This window comes from Neoarius graeffei, chromosome 13 (assembly GCF_027579695.1).
Source record: "Neoarius graeffei isolate fNeoGra1 chromosome 13, fNeoGra1.pri, whole genome shotgun sequence".
NCBI lineage: Eukaryota > Metazoa > Chordata > Actinopteri > Siluriformes > Ariidae > Neoarius > Neoarius graeffei.
Window position 1 is genome coordinate 11,669,938 of NC_083581.1, and position 21,243 is coordinate 11,691,180.

At 46.3% G+C, this 21,243-nt stretch overlaps 1 protein-coding gene across 1 annotated transcript in view; it reads left to right on the forward strand.

The window, feature by feature from the left end:
- Nucleotides 1-20,636: 20,636 nt before the first annotated feature.
- frmpd4 (FERM and PDZ domain containing 4) overlaps nt 20,637-21,243 on the forward strand; it is a 138,982-nt gene continuing 138,375 nt past the window's right edge. The window contains exons 1-2 of the mRNA XM_060936630.1: nt 20,637-20,690; nt 20,964-21,061. Coding sequence (XP_060792613.1) covers nt 20,637-20,690; nt 20,964-21,061 — 152 coding nt within the window. The remainder of the gene's footprint in view (nt 20,691-20,963; nt 21,062-21,243) is intronic.

The following is a 21,243-nucleotide window of genomic DNA, read 5'->3' on the forward strand; positions in this document are numbered from 1 at the left end:
TAACACGCAACCAGGAGCCAGTTTTCTCACTTATTCGAGAGAGGAGCTGCTGGCCCTGAAAACAATTAGACGAGCCGGGATACAACACCCCATCCCAGCAGAGCTGAGGAGGAAACCCAGGGTCTGCAAAGCTGGAGCTAACCTAAAGGCTAGGCTAGCGGACAACCGGCGGTGCTGCAAACCATCCATTCCCTCTGTTATCATGGGAAATGTGAATTCGCTGACGAATAAAGTCGACGAGCTTTCTGCTCTGAACAACCAGCGGATTTACCGGGAGAGCAGCTTATTTATCTTTATGGACACATGGCTAACACACCTTGTACCGGATGCTAACGTGGACCTGCGGGGATTCACTGCTGTGAGAGCCAACAGAGACACTAACACATTCGGGAAAAGCAAAGGTGGGGGACTCATCATGTATGTTAACAGCCGCCGGTGTAACCCGGGACATATCTCCGTAAAGACAGTTTTATGTTGCCCAGACTTGGAGCTGCTAGCCGTTAACCTGTGGCCATATTATCTGCCGAGGGAGTTCAGTCACGTGATCACCATCTGTGTTTACGTCCCTCCGAGGGCAGCCGCAGCCGCTGCATCTGAGAGGATTCACTCTGTCACAGCAAGGCTGCAGACACAGCACCCTGAGGCATTTATGATCATTTCTGGGGACTTTAATCATGCTACTTTGGACTCTACTTTGACTGCTTTTTACCAGGCTGTGGATTGTCCAACAAGGAACAACAGGACAACTGACTTGCTGTATGCTAATGTGAGGGATGCATACAGAGCCACACCCCTCCCCCCACTAGAGAAGTCTGACCGCAACCTGGTTTGTCGACAGCCAAAGTACACCCCCCTGGTTCAAAGGTAGCCTGCAACAGCTAGCTCCATCAGGAGGTGGTCCCCTGAAATGGAAGATGCCCTCAGGGACTGCTATGACATCACGGACTGGGATGTGCTGCTTAGCCCACACTGTGAGGACATAGAGGGGCTGACACACTGTCTGATAGATTACCTCAACTTCTGTGCAGATGTGGTCTCCCCCACTAAGACTGTACAGTGTTACCCTAATAACAAGCTATGGGTAACACAGGAAGTCAAAGCTGTCAACAGGAAGAAGGCCACCTTCAGGAGCAGGGACAGGGAGGCGATGAAAGCAGCACAGCAGGAGGTAAAACGCTGCGTGAGGGAAGCTAAGCACAGCTACAGGAGAAAGGTGGAGCAGAAGCTGAAGGAGAACAGCATGAGGGAGGTCTGGGAAGGTGTGAAAACCATCACAGGCCACAATACAAACACCAGAGTCGTTGAGGGGACAGTGGAGAGGGCGAATGAGTTGAACGACTTTTTCAATCGGTTCAACCAGCCCACATCACCCCCACGCTCTCCCTCACTGCAGCCATCTCTCCTTTTTCCCTCAGCACACCTCCCCCCCAGTCATCACAGCAGCCCCCTCATCCCCCACCTCAACACAGACTCCTCCATGCATTACTGCAGACCAGGTCAGAGGTCAACTGAGGAAGCTTCACCCCAGGAAAGCAGCAGGCCCAGACAAGGTGTGTCCCCGACTACTGAAGACCTGCGCTGCTGAACTGGGTGAACCACTCCAATGCATCTTCACCCTCAGCCTGCAGCTGGGGAGAGTGCCCACCCTCTGGAAGACATCATGTATCGTTCCAGTTCCCAAAAAGAATCAGCCCAGCGAGCTGAACGACTTCCGACCGGTGGCACTCACTTCACATCTGATGAAGCCATTGGAGCGGCTCTTCCTCAGCCTCCTCAGACCCCAGGTACAACATGCCCAGGACTATCTGCAGTTTGCGTACCGGGCAGGTGTTGGTGTGAAAGACGCCATCCTCTACCTGCTACACCGAGCCCACTCACATCTGGATAAGGGAAATGGCACAGTGAGGATCCTCTTCTTGGACTTCTCGAGTGCCTTCAACACCATCCAGCCCCTTTTGCTTCAGGACAAACTGAACAGGATGCAAGTGGACCCCTGCCTGGTCACCTGGATCTCCAGCCACCTCACTGACAGGCCGCAGTACATCAGGCTGAAGGACATCACGTCTGACACTGTGATTAGCAGCACCGGAGCACCCCAGGGCACGGTGCTAGCCCCACTTCTCTTCACCCTGTACACCACAAACTTCTGCTACAACTTGGAGCTGTGTCACATTCAGAAGTTTGCCGATGATACAGCCATCGTTGGGTGTATCAGTGACAACAGAGAGGAGGAGTATAGGAGCCTAGTGAGAGACTTTACTGTGTGGTGCAACAGGAACCATCTGCAGCTCAACACCTCAAAGACCAAGGAGCTGGTCATTGACTTTGGGAGGTCCAGACCAAGGTCACGACCAGTTCTGATCGAGGGAGTTTAAGTGGAGGCTGCGGATTCCTACAAGTACCTCGGGCTGTGGCTGGACAGCAAGCTGGACTGGACTTGCAACACCAAACACTTATACAGGAAGGGACAGAGCAGGCTATACTTCCTTAGGAGGCTGCGGTCCTTTAACATCTGCAGGAAACTCCTGCGGATGTTCTATCTGTCCATGGTCACCAGTGTCCTGTTTTACACTGTGGTGTGCTGGGGGGGCAGCACATCCAAGAAGGACACATCCAGGCTGGACAAACTGATTAGGCGGGCCGGCTCTGTGGTCGGCATGAAGCTGGACTCTCTGGTGATGGTGGCAGAGAAGAGGTCTATGGACAAACTGTTGAACATCATGGATGATGCCAGTCACCCTCTGCACACCGTCATCAGCAACCAGAGGATCCTGTTCAGTGACAGAATGCTCCTTCCCAAGTGCAGGATGAATAGACTCAAAAACTCCTTTGTCCCTCATGCCATCAGACTGTACAACTCCTCTCTGGGGGGGAGGAGGGGTAACAGGAGGACAGAGGATGGGAAGGAGCAGTGGCCTATCCTATCCTAACAATAAGCAATACCGGACAATGTGCAATATAATGTGCAATATCTCTCCTTCTGCCCCCACCTTCTTTTTTTTTCCTCCTCCCCCTCCCCCCTTCCTCTCTTCCCCATATCTTATTCTTTTTATATTTGTATATGTAAGTACTTAATTATTTTAATTTATCTAGAAGTTTTCCTCTATTTCTTTTCTCTGTTTATTTGTAATGATGCTGCTGGAATCTTAATTTCCCTGAGGGAACCCTCCCAAAGGGATCAATAAAGTTTTATCTAATCTAATTTAATCTAATCTAATCTAATCTATTTCCCTGATTGAGCTTCAGTACACTGATGACAACTGTGTCTGCGCCACCTCAGAGAGTCAGCTACTGGCCATTTTAGATGCATTTGCATATGGGTACGAAAGTCTTGATCTCTCCGTAAACATCAAGAAAATGGAAGTTCTCGACCAGTCAGCTCCTGGTCAGCAACCCATATCCCCTTCTCTTAAGATTAGTGGGACTTTGCTGAAGAATGTCCAGACCTTCCCTTACCTAGGCAGTATTCTCTCCACAAAGGTTGATATTGATGCTGAGATCTTACATCGTCTCAAGGCTGCAAGCTGTGCCTTTGGCAGGCTGCGTGAGAGTGTGTTTGAGGAGAAAGGGATAAGGACTGATACAAAAATTTCGGTCTACAAGGCTGTTGTGCTACTTTCCCTCCTGTACGGTTCAGAATCCTGGACAACTTACAGGCGTTACCTCAAATGCCTTGAAAAGTACCATCAGAGGTGTCTCCGCTGCATTCTTGGCGTGAGTTGGCAGGATCGTCGAACAAACAACAGTATTCTCGAGGAAGCCGACTGCACAAGCATTGAAGCTTGTTATCAAAAACAACTCTGTTGGACTGGGCATGTCATCAGGCTAGAGGACTCACGCCTTCCAAAGCAAGTCCTATATGGGGAGCTGGGCCAAGGACATAGATCACAGGGTGGACAGCGGAAATGTTACAAGGATAACATCAAGGCAAATCTAAAATCCTGCAAAATTGGCCTAGCTGGCTGGGAAGACTTAGCTCATGACAGAGCTGAATGGAGAAGAACAATTCGGGCGGGCGCGGCGCTATTTGAGCAAGGCAGATGATAAACGCCAGCGCCGCAAGGAGCACAATGGGGCTACTGGTCAGCCATCAGTTACCATCCACACATGCGCTTCTTGTGGCAAAAGCTGTGGCTCTCGCATCGGACTGATCAGTCACCTATGGGTGCACAAATGAAGCTTTTTTTTCTCTAATGGACAATCTTATTCTTAATGAGGGATACCTATGATGATTTGCAATACGAGAGGTCCCGCAAGCCTCCACAGGTTTTTCACTGTTTGAATTATTATATGGGCGTAAGCCGCGTGGCATTTTGGACGTGCTACGTGAAAATTGGGAGGAGGGACCTTCACCTAGTAAGAACGAAATTCAATACGTTCTCGATCTGCACGCCAAACTCCACACACTCACGCACTTAACCCTGGAGAATTTGCGGCAGGCGCAAGAACGTCAAATCCAACTGTATGACAGGGGCACGTGCCTTAGGGAGTTCCCACCGGGAGACAAAGTACTCGTATTACTGCCCATGTCGAGCTCCAAATTGATCGCCAAGTGGCAAGGGCCCTTTGAGGTCACATGGTGAGCCGGGGACGTCGACTATGAGGTGAGGCGAATGGACAGGGGTGGGGCATTGCAAATTTGCCACCTCAATTTATTTAAAATGTTGGAATGAGGAGGTCCCCGTGGCGCTGGTGTCAGTAATCCCGGAGAAGGCGGAGCGGGGGCCGGAGGTTCAAAAAAGAAAATTGACATCGCCCACCACTCCGGTCCCCTGTGGAGACCACCTCTCCCTGGCCCAACTCAAGGCGGAGTAGGGGCCGCAGGGAAAAATAACCTAAACCACAACCCGAACCCTCCTTGAACCACAGCCCTTGACTCCTCTATCCCGAGAGAAAACTGCCTTTTCCACACCGTTTGGCTTACACCAATTCGTCATGCTTCCTTTTGGGTTGTTTGGGTCGCCCGCTACGTTCCAGCGGCTTATGGACAGGGTCCTCCACCCCCACACCACCTACGCAGCTACGTATCTCGATGATCTTATCATCTACAGCAATGACTGTCCGTGGCACCTCGAACATCTTAGGGCCGTCCTAAAGTCGCTGAGGTGGGCAGGTCTCACAGCCAACCCAAAGAAGTGTGCAATTGGGCGGGTGGAAGTACGGTATCTGGGTTTCCACTTAGGCCATGGGCAGGTGTGTCCCCAAATTAATAAGACAGCAGCGATTGCGGCCTGCCCGAGGCCCAAGACCAAAAAGGGGGTGAGACAGTTCCTGGGGCTGACTGGCTACTATCATAGGTTCATATCTAATTATTCAGACGCCACCAGCCCGCTGACTGATCTCACTAAAAAGGGAGCACCAGATCCGGTCCAGTGGATGGAGCAATGCCAGCGGGCTTTTTCTAGGGTAAAGGCTACACTGTGTGGGGGGCCACTGCTACACTTCCCTGACTTTTCTCTCCCCTTTATTTTACAGACAGAGGGCTGGGGGCCATTCTGTCCCAGGAGGTGGAGGGAGTGGAGCGTCTTGTGCTGTACCTTAGCCAGAAGCTGTCAATGCGGGAAGTCAGGTACAGCATGATAGAGAAAGAGTGTCTAGCCATAAAGTGGGTCGTCCTCGCCCTCCAGTACTACCTACTGGGACACCCTTTCACCCTCTGTTCAGACCACACGCCCCTGCAGTGGCTCCACCACATGAAGGATGCCAACGCACGGATCACCTGTTGGTATCTTGCACTCCAGCTATTCAAATTCGATGTGGTCCACAGGCCAGGGGCGCAGATGGTGGTGGTGGACTTCCTGTCCCGTCGGGGGGGGGGAGTCCGCTGCAGGCCGGATGGCTCCCCGGCCTGAGTCGGGCGATGGGGGTATGTGGCAGCGGGGACGTGGCCGAGCATCAGTCTGTGAATGGAGGGCGGAGTCAGGGAAAGTAAGTCGTCGTATCGCTACACCTGTTGTCAATTAACGTGTGCTTGTATGTCCCCTCCAGTGACCGCGCCCTATAAAAGGAGAGTGAGAAGGGGAGGTCGGCACTGAGGGCTTGATAGTAGCCTGTGTGTGTGCACGAGAGAGAGCTTGAGTTGTATGCTGAAAAGCAATAATAAAGATAATAATTAAGACGCAAACAACTGCCTACCGTGCTTCTGTGCTCCACCCACATCATGGTCTCTCTGCACCATGTTTGAGCTTACCTTTGTCATAATAAGGTATTTTTCTTTATCGGAAATTTCACATAACATTCTGACACGAAACCTGCCTCGAAATATTCGTAGGTATCTGTACTTTTGTCTACCTTTAGCATCTCAGGTGTATTTACAAATCCCAAATATGTAAATGGTTCAGGATGTCGTGGTATCCCATATCTGGTTGCTGGTTTGCTGTACAACTTTTAAGTGGAATAAATACATTTGTGGGTAAATTAAGAAGAACAAGCCTTATTTTTTTATTTTCGTCTAATGTAAATTCAAACACAGAGAAATTCCTCCTATGCATTTAACCCATCTGAAGTGGTGAACGTGCATGCGCATGCATACATGCACACAGGCGCACGCACACAGAGAGAGAGAGAGAAATGTGTAGAATAAATAATAATTAGATAGAGACTATGACTAAAGTCACAGTAATTTGCGCTAGCTGTTACTAACCTGGACGTCTGGTCACTGTACCTGTCAGGGATGGGTGGAGACTAATGTATGTGCAGAAGATATTTATTAAGAAAAGTGCAATCAGGCAAACAGTCTAGATTGGCAGGAATAAGAAATTGTAGGCACAGACAAAGGCAGAATGAAAGGACTAGGAAAATGAACTAGGAATTCGGAAACTAGAACAACGCACCAGAACAAGATTCAGAAACCAGAACAACCAGGAAACCAAAACAACACATGACTCGGTAATGTGTCTAAACAACTCAATGACATGCAGTTAGGTTAACGTGGGGCGGCCTTGGGCTGAAGTGCCCTTGAGCAAGGTACTTAACTCCTGACTGCTTCCCGGGCGCTGTAGTGTTGCTACCCACTGCTCTGGGTGTGTGTGCGTGTTCACTGCTTCAGATGGGTTAAATGCAGAGGATGAATCTCACTGTGCTTGAAGTGTGCATTTGACAAACAAAGGTTTCTTCTTCTTCTTAATACTTTGCAACCTGAGTTAGTCTTTGGTGTCCTTGTATATGGACCCTGATTGTGCCTTAATCCAATGCCGGTGTGAGTCATTAGTGATGCGCGCACGTGAATCAGTTCACAGCGTACACCATCCAGAGTGCACGAGTCAGCGAATGTGTGTGGATGTGACAGCACCCTATAGATCCGGAATGGTAAGAGATAGAGAATGATGCTTAGCAAGGAAAAGCTGCGCCCTGCCGCCCTGAACAAAATACAAAAAAAAAAAAAAGGTTGAAAAAAATCATGAAAATTGACAGAGTTATAAGTGATTGAAAAAATCCCATTTTCCATGGATCATTCCAGTTCGCTGATCCAGATCAGCACCAAAAGTCATAGCAACATAATTTAATCCAGAGGTGTTCTGCATGTGAAATTTGGTGAAGATTGGTTGAAAACTAAGGGATAAAAAGCATCCTAAATATGTTAGGATAATAATAATAATAATAACTAGTTCGCTGCAGGTTGCTGACCAGCTCATGTCTGACACTCTAATTATAGGCATATCAGGTGAAAATTCAAATTCAATCCAAATTGTGTGACACTACCCTCACTGAATTCAGAATTGAATGCAGAACAATATACTTTTCACAGAATTAAAATATGTTTATCTGTTCTTGAGATATTACAAATCAAAGATTGAAAAACCGGCTTAATTTTTAGAAAACTGACTAGCAGTTCCCTGATGTGGGTGGAGTACAGAAGCACGGCAAGCAGGAGTTGATGTTCGCACACACTCTTTATTTTCTTTATTTCCAGAGCTTTTCAGCTTCACACACTCCTAGTCACACACGCACATACACACACACGTGTTCGGGTCAGGAGAGCTCCCTTCTCTCTGCTCTCTCTCTCTCCTTTTCTATCCTCTGTCACTGCAACACAGACACACAACATTAATTAGGCACAGGTGCATTGACTTTGCCACTTACCTTCCCTGGCCCCGCCTTACATTCACAAACCGACGCTAGGCCATGCCCCCGCTGCCACATACCCCCACTGCCCGACTCAGGCCAGGGAGCCATCCGGTCTGCAGCGGACTCCCCCCCCCCGACAGGACAGACTACCATCTGCGCCCCCGGCCTGTGGACCATCTCGAATTTAAATGGCTGGAGGGCTAGATACCAACGGGTGATCCGCACATTGGCATCCTTCATGCGGCGGAGCCACTGGAGGGGCACGTGGTCTGAACAGAGGGTGAAAGGGCACCCCAGCAGGTAGTACCAGAGGGTGAGGACCACCCACATGATGGCCAAGCACTCTTTCTCGATGGTGCTGTACTTACTGTCGCACATCGAGAGCTTGCAGCTGATGTACAGCACAGGGCATTCCTCGCCCTCCACCTCCTGGAACAAAATGGCCCACAGCCCTCTGTCCAATGCATCCATCTGCAAAATAAAGGAGAGAGAGAAGTCAGGGGAGTGTAATAGTGGCCCCCCACACAGTGTAGCCTTTACCCTGGTGAAAGCCTGTTGGCACTGCTCTGTCCACTGGACCGGATCTGGTGCTCCCTTTTTAGTGAGATCAGTCAGTGGGCTGGTGATGTCGAATAATTAGGTATGAACCTATGATAGAAGCCAGCCAGCCCCAGGAACTGTCTCACCCCCTTTTTAGTCTTAGGCCTCCGGCAGACTGCAATCACTGCTGTCTTGTCAATTTTGGGATTCACCTGCCCATGACCCAAGTGGAAACCCAGATACTGTAATTCCACCCACCCAATTGCACATTTTTTCGGGTTGGCTGTGAGACCCGCCTGCCTCAGTGACTCTAGGATGGCCCTAAGGTGTTCTATGTGCCACGGCCAGTCACTACTGTATATAATTATGTCGTCTAAGTAGGCTGCCACATAGGTGGCATGGGGGCGGAGGAGCTTGTCCATTAGCTGCTGGAACGTAGCGGGAGCCCCAAACAACCCAAAAGGAAGCGTGACAAACTGGTGTAATCCAAATGGTGTGGAAAAAGCCATTTTCTCTCCGGATAGAGGAGTCAAGGGGATCTGCCAATATCCCTTCGTCAAATCCAGTATCAAATAAAAGTGAGCCACGCCTAACCAATTGAGCAACTCATCAATGTGAGGCATTGGGTATGCATCGAATTTAGACACCGCATTGACTTTTCTATAGTCCACACAAAACCAGACTGACCCATCAGCCTTGGGTACCAGGACCACCGGGCTCCTTCAGTCATTGTGTGACTCCTTGATTATGCCCATATCAAGCATGGCCTTGAGTTCGTACCAAACCACCTTTTTTTTGTGTCTGGGTAAGCGGTACAGGCGACTACGCACCACTACCCCCAGGGGTGTTTCAGTGTGGTGTTCTATGAGGTGGGTGCGGCTGGGAAGGGGTAAGAACATGTCAGAAAATTCCTCCTGCAACTTAGCTACCTCTGTGAGTTGGGCCAGTGAGAGGTGGTCTCCCCAAGGGACTGGAGCAGTTCGGGTTGTGGTTTAGGTTATTTTTCCCTCCGGCCCTTACTCCGGCTTCTCCGGAACTAACGATGCCAACGCCACAGGGATCCCCTCATTCTAGTGGTTTAATAGGTTGAGGTGGCATATTTGTAGAGCCCTGCCCTACCCATTCACCTCACCTAATAGTCAATGTCCCTGACGCGCTGTGTGACCTTGAAGGACCCTTGCCACTTGGTGACTAATTTGGAACTTGATGTGGGCAATAATACGAGTACTTTGTCTCCCGGAGTGAACACTCTAAGGCGTGTGCCCCTGTTGTACAGCTGGGCTTGACGTTCTTAGGCCTGCCACAAATTCTCCTGGGTTAAGTGCGTGAGGGTGTGGAGCTTTGCGCGCAGATCGAGAACGTATTGAATTTCGCTCTTACTAGGCAAAGGTCCCTCCTCCCAATTTTCCCGCAACACATCCAAGGTGCCACGCGGCTTTCGCCCATATAATAATTCAAACAGGGAAAATCCTGTGGAGGTTTGTGGGACCTCTCGTATTGCAAATAACAGGGGCTTGAGTTATTTATCCCAATTACACACCTCCTCACTTACGAATTTCCAAACTAGATTTTTAAGTGTTTGATTAAAACTCTCTAACAAACCATCCGTTTGTGGGTGATAAACGCTGGTGTGGATGGATTTGATCCCCAATAACCCATACAGCTCACACAGTGTGTGTGACATAAATGAAGTGCCTTGGTCCGTCAGGATTTCTTTCAGAATCCCGACCCAGGAGATAATACAGAAGAGCGCTTCCACAATACTGCGTGCTGAGATATTGCGGAGAGGTACCGCTTCCGGATATCACGTTGCATAGTCCACCAGAACTAAAATAAAGCGATATCCTCCTGCTGACCGACCTAATGGCCCAACGAGATCCATACCAATTCTTTCGAAGGGAATCTCAATTAGAGGGAGAGGGCACAAAGGTGCTTTTGGAGTGGCCGCAGGATTTACTTATTGGCATTTGCAGCATGCTGCACACCACCGACGAACGTACCTGCGAATCCCTGGCCAATAGAACCAGATCATTATTCAGGCTAGTGTTTTATCCTGCCCTAAGTGTCCGGCCATGGGATTAAAGTGAGCTGCATGGAATACGAGTTCCCTACGGCTCTTAGGGATTAACAACTGGGTTATTTGTTCACCTGTTTGAGTGCCCTGTGTCACTCGATACAGTCTATCTTTAATAATGGCAAAGTATGGGAAGACGGGTGCCGCATTTGCCTGGAGAGTTTGATCATCGATTACTCTCATTTGATCAAACGCATGCCACAGAGTCTCATCTCATAACTGCTCTAAAGGGAAATCCTTGAGGGAATCCCCAAGAGCGGGAGGAGGGGAGGGCTGCTCCTCACTCCTCATATTGTCCTAATGCAGTGATGATGTGGACGGCTCTGTGACAGCTTCTTCAGTCAATGCCACACCGGGATCCCCCCATGACATTTTATGGCAGGACCCACTCCCTACTACATATTCCAATAAAGTTCGAAACCCTGGCCAATCAGTTCCCAAAATCAGTGAGTGGGTGAGATGAGGATTAACCATCACCTTAACTCTATGCTTTTGGCCCTGAAATAGAATATGGACAGACACTAGAGGATAATTATGAACATCTCCTTGGGGAGGGTCCGCCATGGTACTGGTTGAAGCCCCTGCCGACACGAGCAGATGGCGGAATGCTTGGCGATCTTCCTGCTGGGCCAGCATCAAGGCTTCAAAGCGTTGCTCCTGCTCCTTCCAGAGGGTGGTCAGCGTTTGATGCTGGTTCTGCTGGCCGGTAGCGAGGGCATGGATGAGCTCTTTGAATGGACAGGACTCCATGTGGTTCCTTTCTGTACATCTCGGGTTTCGGCACCACTGTAACAGTTCCCTGATGTGGGTAGAGTACAGAAGCATGGCAGGCGGGAGTTGATGTTTGCACACACACTTTATTTTCTTTATTTCCAGAGCTTTTCAGCTTCACACACTCACTCTCCTAGTCACACACACACACAAACATGTGTTCTGGTCAGGAGAGCTCCCTTCTTTCTGCTCTCTCCCTCTTATGTCCTCTGTCACTGCAACACAGACACACAACATTAATTAGGCACAGGTGCTTTGACTTTGCCACTCACCTTCCCTGGCCCCACCCTCCTTTTGCAAACCGATGCTAGGCCATGCCCCCGCTGCCACACTGACGTAATGTTATGTATTAGGATCACATGGTCCAAAATGGGCCTCATTAACGAATGAGATCAAAATGCTTTTTTTAATAACTTTTTTTATTTTTCAAGATATTTACATGGAAATTAGCAGGTGCATAGATGGTTGTACACTGAATATAAAGTTTGAAAAATTAGGAAAAACAAATTCTGAAAATTTGTATTTAATATTAGTTTAATTATGCTAATTAGGTAAACCATTAAACCGGTACATTCAATTAAAAAGTAATAAAAGATTATTTCTAATACTCTCTTTGTGCTCTGTAGGTCTTTGTATTTCTCAGAAGTAGGGACTACTGGTGTTTATATGAAAGAATATAAATGATAATATTCACAGCTTTCAAGGCTATCCTCGAAAAAACTGTGAGCCACATCCAATAAACAACTCCAGTTAACTGAACTGAAATTGACACTCATGTTTCTGACTTCCGGTTTTTAAAAAATATCATTCTGACTACTAACATCTCAGTGTTTATCAAAACAACTACAGTTATATTCTAAAATAGTTATTTATTTACAGGAATCAGTTTGATTTGAAAAAATAAGTCAGTAACGCTATGAAAACTCACTTCAGAGTCTCCCATGCATCAGAACATCAAAACTAGCTGAAGGAAAATTTTGCTGAATACTTCATCAGAAACAGTGAAAGCGAGAGAAGATCCCTATAAAAGTTATCTGATTGATATTCATGAGTAATCCAGTCAGAAACCGATCAGAAGAGAGCCTGACCGCTTTTCCCTCATTCAAAAAGCACTGGTAGTTTCCTGACGTCATGCGAGCAGAGAGCATACTCTGTTGTACCAACTTCAACCTGCCGTTACTCCCAAAGTACTGAACAGATCTTACCAAGATAAATGTCTTTGGAAAGCAACGATTATAAGCTTTTTAATGATATTATTTATGATAAAAAATATTTAAGAGTTAAGCAATGACAGATTTGGAAACTCAGATGAGCATCTGCATGCACAATTTTCACAACACGACCAGTAAGTGTCTGATATGCCTACTGTTAACTATTTTTTTAAGGACAATATCAGTAAATAATATCAGTGTTATTGTAAATGTGTGGTTTTCCACACACTTGTGTTTTTAAATGGCACCTTCATGATAAGTGATACTGTGAAACTGATTTTTTTAGATTCTTATCCCATTAAAATGTCAAATATTGGCTAAAACATTTGTCTTTCTGTGACACACAGGTGTAGAAATGTCTCGATTCTATAGTCCTGAGTCCGCTTCAGATTCTGGAAATGAAACTAATTCCTCCGAAATGATAGAAAGCTCAGAGCTAGCAGGAGCTCACAAAATCTCAGATAATCCGCTGAAAATGTTTGTGGCCACTGCTGAAGGGTGTCAGATGCTGAATGCAGAGAAAACAGAGTTTCGTTTGAGGGCCACATCTAGAAACCAGGAGGAAGAACTGAAGTCCACAGCTGTGGCTTAATGTCAGGCCCTCCATTCAGACTACTTGGAGATGGAACCTGAAACAATGAAGACCAAATTGCTGTCTGATTACTTCAAAAAAATGCACATGGACGCCATGATGGGCAAGAGACAAGGAAAAGTTGATGAGGGAGACTGCAGATTGGGAAGGCAAGCAAAAATGAATCAACACAAATAAAGCCAGTTGGATCTAATGTAGAGGACATTGTTGGGAGATACAACAATGTAAATTCAAGAGAACCTCTTCACACAGGGTTTGACCTTCAGAAGATGACTTTTCCACTTCAGGACAAGAATGTGCGTTCACAGTAGGTCCTGAACTGTAAATCAGAGGAGCCCATTTACTCTAAGACACCAAAGCATGGCAGCTCTAACACCATCATTGAGCATCTGCGTGCACAATTTTCACAGCACGGCCAGTGAGCGTCTGATATGCCTAGTATTTAATCATCCGCACTATTGCCAAAATTTGGTGATCACTATTTTGAACAACTCGTGCCATGTTGCATCACCATTCACTTTGTTTGATGCGAAATGAACTGCAGTCTCCTTTGGAACAATACAATGCTTGTGAGATGTAAGTGGGTATTGTATTGACTTTGTTTTTTTTTCTGTTTTCAGGACGGGAATTCAGTAAAATTATAAGTAAAATATAGCCTTTTCCCCAACATGTTGAACTGATATAAATCAGCTCTAGAGGTCACCAGAAGCCATGAAATGAACCCTTATATTTCAAAATTTTCTGGGAAACATGCCCCCGGATCCCCCTAGGTTACACACCACCTATTGCTGCGTGCTCTTTGCACCTCGCTGTGCTCAGAGGGCCACTACTCTTTCCAGGTTTTCTAGGGGAAACCCTGATCAGGGTTACCTCAAAAAAAGTCTGAACCTTCTAGCATATTCTAATAGCAGTACATAGTATGCAAAATCCACTTTTTAAATATTCAGGTTGTTTCAGGCTGTGTAAATAATTTCTCATTATCTCTAGCCACTTTTATCCTTCTACAGGGTCGCAGGCAAGCTGGAGCCTATCCCAGCTGACTACGGGCGAAAGGCAGGGTACACCCTGGACAAGTCGCCAGGTCATCACAGGGCTGACACATAGACACAGACAACCATTCACACCTATGGTCAATTTAGAGTCACCAGTTAACCTAACCTGCATGTCTTTGGACTGTGGGGGAAACCGGAGCACCCGGAGGAAACCCACGCGGACACGGGGAGAACATGCAAACTCCACACAGAAAGGCCCTCACCGGCCCCGGGGCTCGAACCCAGGACCTTCTTGCTGTGAGGCGACAGCGCTAACCACTACACCACCGTGCCGCCTAAATAATTTCTTTAGTTGTTAAATCTAATGTCACAGTTCCCCCTTTTATGTCTCTCAGGTTCACATCAAGTTCACTTTTGTTTCTTTTGCATGCTTTGGTTGTAGTCTCATCTCCACCTCTGTTCTGTCATTGGTTTGTTATCACTTTGTGTTCACCTGTTTTGTATGATCCTTGATTTGTTAATTAAACATGTATTGAGTTTAATAACTACCATACAAAACTTACTATAACGTACAATATCAGACTTTGATATGCAATTTCTCTTATTAGTTTTTGGTGTTATACTCAGATTTTTCTGGACTGGCTGTATGTAGCCTTATTTAATTTTTTATTTCTCATACAATGCATTCTGTTTAATTACTTTGCCAATACAAAGCACACAGCACACAGCTTAGCAACTCTTCAGCTGGAGAGTGTATATCACTGTGTGCTTTTAAATAATTTAACACAGCAGAAGCTAAGAGTGGAGGTGAAATTAATCCTGTTCACTGACACCAATTACCAGCCAGTTCACCTTCCGTGAGTAAGAAGGCCCTGCCCACTTTCGCTTCAAAAACATCCAATTCAAGGAAATGTAATAATGGTCCAAAAGTTAGCATTCATGAAGAACTAAAACAACATATTTTATGTAGTTGATCTTTGATATGCGACATCATATAGCCCCAGTTATTCCTCTCTGTGAAGGATACATTCAGTTATTTTAGCAGTTTGGGATGGACTTATTTCTGATACATAAAGGTGCCCAAAACATTGTGTACGTATCCCTAATGGAATACAGTGGCATGTTGAAGTGGCTGCAATTATAATATAATGAGGTATACCATGCAACTGATGATCAGATTTATCCCTAGCAATCATACATTCCTGTTTGGTAGAAGCATCTAATATTTGACCTTAATCAGACATTTGGATTAAATTTTTCAGCTTTTGGTTTTAAGTGCCCTTGGTCAATAAGAACACAAAGTGCACACAACTCTGGTTCTCCCAACATGCTGTAAATAAATGTGACAGTAAGACAAGCACGCAGCTATCAAGTGATACACAAATGTTTCCATTTCAGGAACAGAGCAAAAGAGTTGTTGGGGATAAAATGGAGACTCAAGGCAGGCTTTCGTCTAAACGGGGGAACAGGGGCGCTGCGCCCTCTTACTCTCGGCGTGCGCCCCCTTACCAACTCCGTGAAAACATCCCAGCAACACTACGTGACAATGTGTCTGATCATCAAATACATTATAATTGCTCCAAAAATATTCCAATCATAGTAGATACACCGCCAGACGGTGCAAAAACAATCCGAATTGGCGTTTTCCAGGCTGAGGCGCCATGTTGTTTAGTTGTTTACTTGTCGCGGCTGCTCTCGCGAGATTTGACATGGGTTACATACAAGGTCAGCTGACTTGTAGAGCGAGATTTCTCGAGACTGAATGACCTTTCACCCACCGGCACGGGAGCTTTTGACAGAAGTAGTTCGCGAGTTGTTTTTGTTGACACTTGGGCATTTAAAGATGTCATCCCGCGGCACGAAGCGGAAGAAAGCCAAAGACTGTCCGGGGCAGAAGAAGATTACTTTTTTCTTTTTCAATATTGACAGACAATTTGTTACAATTTCCCTCTCAGATAACCATCCCCCCCCCCGGTCGCTTTGCTCCCTCGCCATGGTGAGCGCCCTCATACTAAATTTTTCTAGAAAAAAACCCTGCAAGGTCAAGGCCAACTATGGAAAATACACAGTGCAATTGAAGGATAAAAATAATAACAACAAAGAATAAAAATATAGAGATGGTAAAGCAGAATCCAATCTGATCATACAGCAGTTAACATAAAATTTAATCGGCGCATAGAGCCATTAAAGCAGAATCCAATCTTAGGATAGAGCTATTAAATCCAATCTTAGTATAGAGCTATTAAATTCAATCTTACAATAGAGCTATTAAATTCAATCTTACAGTGGTGCTTGAAAGTTTGTGAACCCTTTAGAATTTTCTATATTTCTGCATAAATATGACCTAAAACATCATCAGATTTTCACATAAGTCCTAAAAGTGATAAAGAGAACCCAGTTAAACAAATAAGACGAAAATATTATACTTGTTCATTTATTTATTGAGGAAAATGATCCAATATTACATATCTGTTAGTGGCAAAAATATGTGAACCTTTGCTTTCAGTATCTGGTGTGACCCCCTTGTGCAGCAATAACTGCAACTAAACATTTCCGGTAACTGTTGATCAGTCCTGCACACCGACTTGGAGGAATTTTAGCCCATTCCACCATACAGAACAGCTTCAACTCTGGGATGTTGGTGGGTTTCCTCACATGAACTGTTCGCTTCAAGTCCTTCCACAACATTTCGATTGCATTACGGTCAGGACTTTGACTTGGCTATTCCAAAACATTAACTTTATTCTTCTTTAACCATTCTTTGGTAGAACAACTTGTGTGCTTCGGGTCGTTGTCTTGCTGCATGACCCACCTTCTCTTGAGATTCAGTTCATGGACAAATGTCCTGACATTTTCCTTTAGAATTCACTGGTATAAGGCCCACTTTACACGGGGACGGTCTGAAACAAAAACGCAAAAGTCCGTTTTCGTTCTCACTTTTTTTCCGCGTTTACACGACCATTTTCAAGGAGGAAATGTGCGTCTATACGGTGACGCATAAATGTGTGGAGTTCAATTGGATGTGCATGCCAGGCGGCTAGGTGGTGCTGTGAAAGACCTCCGCTATGTCTGCACGCATGCGCAACGTCTTCCGTCTTGTCTGATCTGCACATCTGCGCCGCGAAGACTTTGACTACTCTGCCTATGGTAAGTAAGAAAGTAAGTAAAAAAGTAAGAGCATACTATACCCGCCTCTGTTCATTAACGGTATATGTGCAGATTCGGTATAGATGTTCGAAGGACTCCTGGACGTTTATTAAAGCTACCAGAGCAGCTTGAAGGTCCGTTGGATCGATGTAATCAGACATGCTCTTACTTTTTTACTTACTTTCTTACTTCCCGGGCTGGCATGTACAGTATATGACATATGTATGACGTAAACGCATACCCGACGTGAGCAGATCCGAGCAGAGTTTCGCGTATTGGGTAGTTTAGACGGATATGCAACGGGGGCTGTTTTTAACTTATCCACTCTGGAAGGCGTTTTCAATTTTTTCCATTTTTCAGCCTCGGAAACGCCGTCCCCGTGTAGACGAAAGGCACTTCCGATAAAATATTTAGTCGTTTTTACATGACAGCGTCCTTGTGTAAACGGGCCCTAATTCAGAATTTATTGTTCCATCAGTGATGGCAAACTGTCCTGGCCCAGATGCAGCAAAACAGGCCCAAACCATGATACAACCACCACCATGTTTCACAGATGGGATAAGGTTCTTATGCTGGAATGCAGTGTTGTCCTTTCTCCAAACATAACGCTTCTCATTTAAACCAAATTGTTCTATTTTGGTCTCATCTGTCCACAAAACATTTTTCCAATAGCCTTTTGGCTTGTCCACGTGATCTTTAGCAAACTGCAGATGAGCAGCAATGTTCTTTTTGGAGAGCAGTGGCTTTCTCCTTGTAACCCTGCCATGCACACCATTGTTGTTCAGTGTTCTCCTGATGGTGGACTCATGAACATTAACATTAGCCAATGCGAGAGAGGCCTTCAGTTGCTTAGAAGTTACCCTGGGGTCCTTTGTGATCTCGCCGACTATAACACGCCTTTCTCTTGGAGTGATCTTTGTTGGTCAACCACTCCTGGGGAGAGTAACAATGGTCTTGAATTTCCTCCATTTGTACACAATCTGTTTGACTGTGGATTGGTACAGTCCAAACTCTTTAGAGATTGTTTTGTAACCTTTTTCAGCCTGATGAGCATCAACACTTTTTCTGAGGTCCTGAGAAATCTCCTTTGTTCGTGCCATGATACACTTCCACAAACGTGTTGTGAAGATCAGGCTTTGATAGATCCCTGTTCTTGAAATAAAACAGGGTGCCCACTCACACCTGATTGTCATCCCATTGATTGAAAACACCTGACTCAAATTTCACCTTCAAATTAACTGCTAATTCTAGAGGTTCACATACTTTTGCCACTCACAGATATGTAATATTGGATCATTTTCCTCAATAAATAAATGACGAAGTATAACATTTTTGTCTCATTTGTTTAACTGGGTTCTCTTTGTCTACTTTTAAGATTTGTGTGAAAATCTGATGATGTTTTAGGTCATATGCAGAAATATAGAAAATTCTAAAGGGTTCACAAACTTTCAAGCACCCCGTGTATAGAGCTGTTAAAGCAGACTCCAGTCTGAGTATATAACTGTGAAAGCAGAATCCATTCTTAGTATAGAGTGATTAAATAAAAAATTAGTAGAGAGTTATTAAATCCAATCTTAGTATAGTTCTGGTGGTATGATAGTGTAGTGGTTAGCACTGTCACCTCACAGCAAGAAGGTTCTGGGTTTGAGCCCAGTGGCCGAAGGGGGCCTTTCTGTGTGAAGTTTGCTTGTTCTCTCCATGTCTGTGTGGGTTTCCTCCGGGTGCTCTGGTTTCCCCCACAGTCCAAAGACATGCAAGTTAGGCTAATTGGTAGCTCTAAATTGACTGTAGGTGTGAATGAGAGTGTGACTGGTTGTTTGTCTCTGTCAGCCTTGTGATGATCTGGCAACTTGTCCAGGGTGTACCCCGCCTCTCGCCCATAGTCAGCTGGGATAGGCTCCAGCTTGCCCGCGACCCTGCACAGGATAAGTGATTATGGATAATGGGTGGATGGACTGATGGATTAGTATAGTTCTGTTAAAGCAGAATCCAATCTTAGTATAACACTATTAAATCCAATCTTAGTATAGAACTATTTAATTCAATCTTAGTATGGAGCTATGAAAGCAGAATCCAGTCATAGTATAGAGCTATTAAATCCAATCTTAGTAGAGAGCTCTTAAAGCAGAATCCAACCTTAGCAGAGAGCTATTAAATCCAGTCTTAGTATAGAGCTGTGAAAGCAGAATCCAATCTTACTATACAGCTGTGCAGTGACTTTTTATGTTTGGAAAATAAGGAACTGGAGACAGGTGTGACAATTCAAGGTGCCCTTTATTGTAACTTTCACTTTTCAGTGAACTACGAAACACACACACACACACACACACACACACTGTTTTATTAATGTTTTAAACCCTGGCTTATCCAGGATAAGTGGATGGGTGAGGCTCTGGCTAACCAGCATGGCCACGCTATGCTTTTCTCCCTGGAAATGAATAGTGATGAGCATTAGTGGATATTTGTGAACATCCCCATGTACACACCTCACCTTCACCAATCGTGCATTTCCCAGTGCCCCGCATTCAATCAGGCTTTGATGCATGGAGGTCTGATTACAACCAGAATTTACCAAAGCCTGAAGTATACCCTCTTGAATACTCACAGAGACTCGGAACGCTCCTGCTCAATTGGGGGAAGCCCGTGGTACATCAGGAGTGCGAATCAGTATCTCTGCCCCTTTGCAGAAGTGCTGATCCCAGGAACTCCAAGCCTTCCTGCTGCGCCGGCAGACCTGCCCGGACTTTCTCCCAATTTTGGTGGGCATGGATTGGCTCACCTGTGGAAAGAGAGAGGGGGTTAGTGGCAGCACAAACATGAGAGGAGAAAGGGGTGCAGAGACATGAGGACAGACACGAGCGCGAGGAGTGGGTATCGGGGGAATTGGCTCCTGTCTCTGCAGGGCAGGGGTAGGGAAGGGGCGAGGAGAGGTAGAGAGTAAGAAGGATTCAGCAAGAGGAGCTGCAGGAGCGCCTGGTCCCGGAAATGCCGTCAGGCAGTCCTTGGCCAGTCAGACTGCCTCCTTCAGCAATGCTGTGTGGTGACACTGGATCCACATTGCAGTCTCGCTTGGCAGTTGGGCGACAAACTGCTCCAGTGTCACACGATCGATGACGTCCTCCATGTCGCATTCGCCTGCCAGCAGCCACCATTGGCAAGCATCTTGAGCTGCTGCATGAACATAAACGGGCGTCTCGAGCTGCTGCGTGAATGTAAATGGGTAGTACACAGAATTGCTGGCGATGTTCCTCGGAGCTGCGGCCAACCCATTGCAGTACAGCCCGCTTCATTTCCGGGTACTCCATCACACTGGTGGCTAGGAGCTGCTGAGCCGTGAGCTATGCTTCCACTGACAGGAGTGGCAACAGGTGAGCTGCCCACTGTGAGATTGGCCATGAGCTCGCCTCTGCAACACACTCAGACAGCTCGAGGAAGGCTTCTAGGTCATCTTGAGGCCCTATCTTGACCAGTTGAAGAGGAACACTGGCCATAGGAGTGACCGCTGGAGTACCCGCTGGCTAGACCAAACTCCACACCACCTGCCTGTCCTTTGCCTGGGCCTCTCACAGAGCTTGGAAGTATTGCCCCTGCTCAATGGACAGTGTGAGCAGCTCTTGATGCTGGCATTGGAGGTCAGCAGTGAAGGTCCTGAGGAGCTCCCTAACTGGTTTGGACTCCATAGCGGCATTTGTCCCTCAAGTACCAGGTTTTGGCACCAGTGTAACGACTTTTTATGTTTGGAAAATGAGGAACTGTAAACGGGTGTGACAATTCAGGGTGCACTTTATTCTAACTTTCACTTTTCAGTGAACTACGAAAAACACACACACATGTTGAGGAATGCAGCTC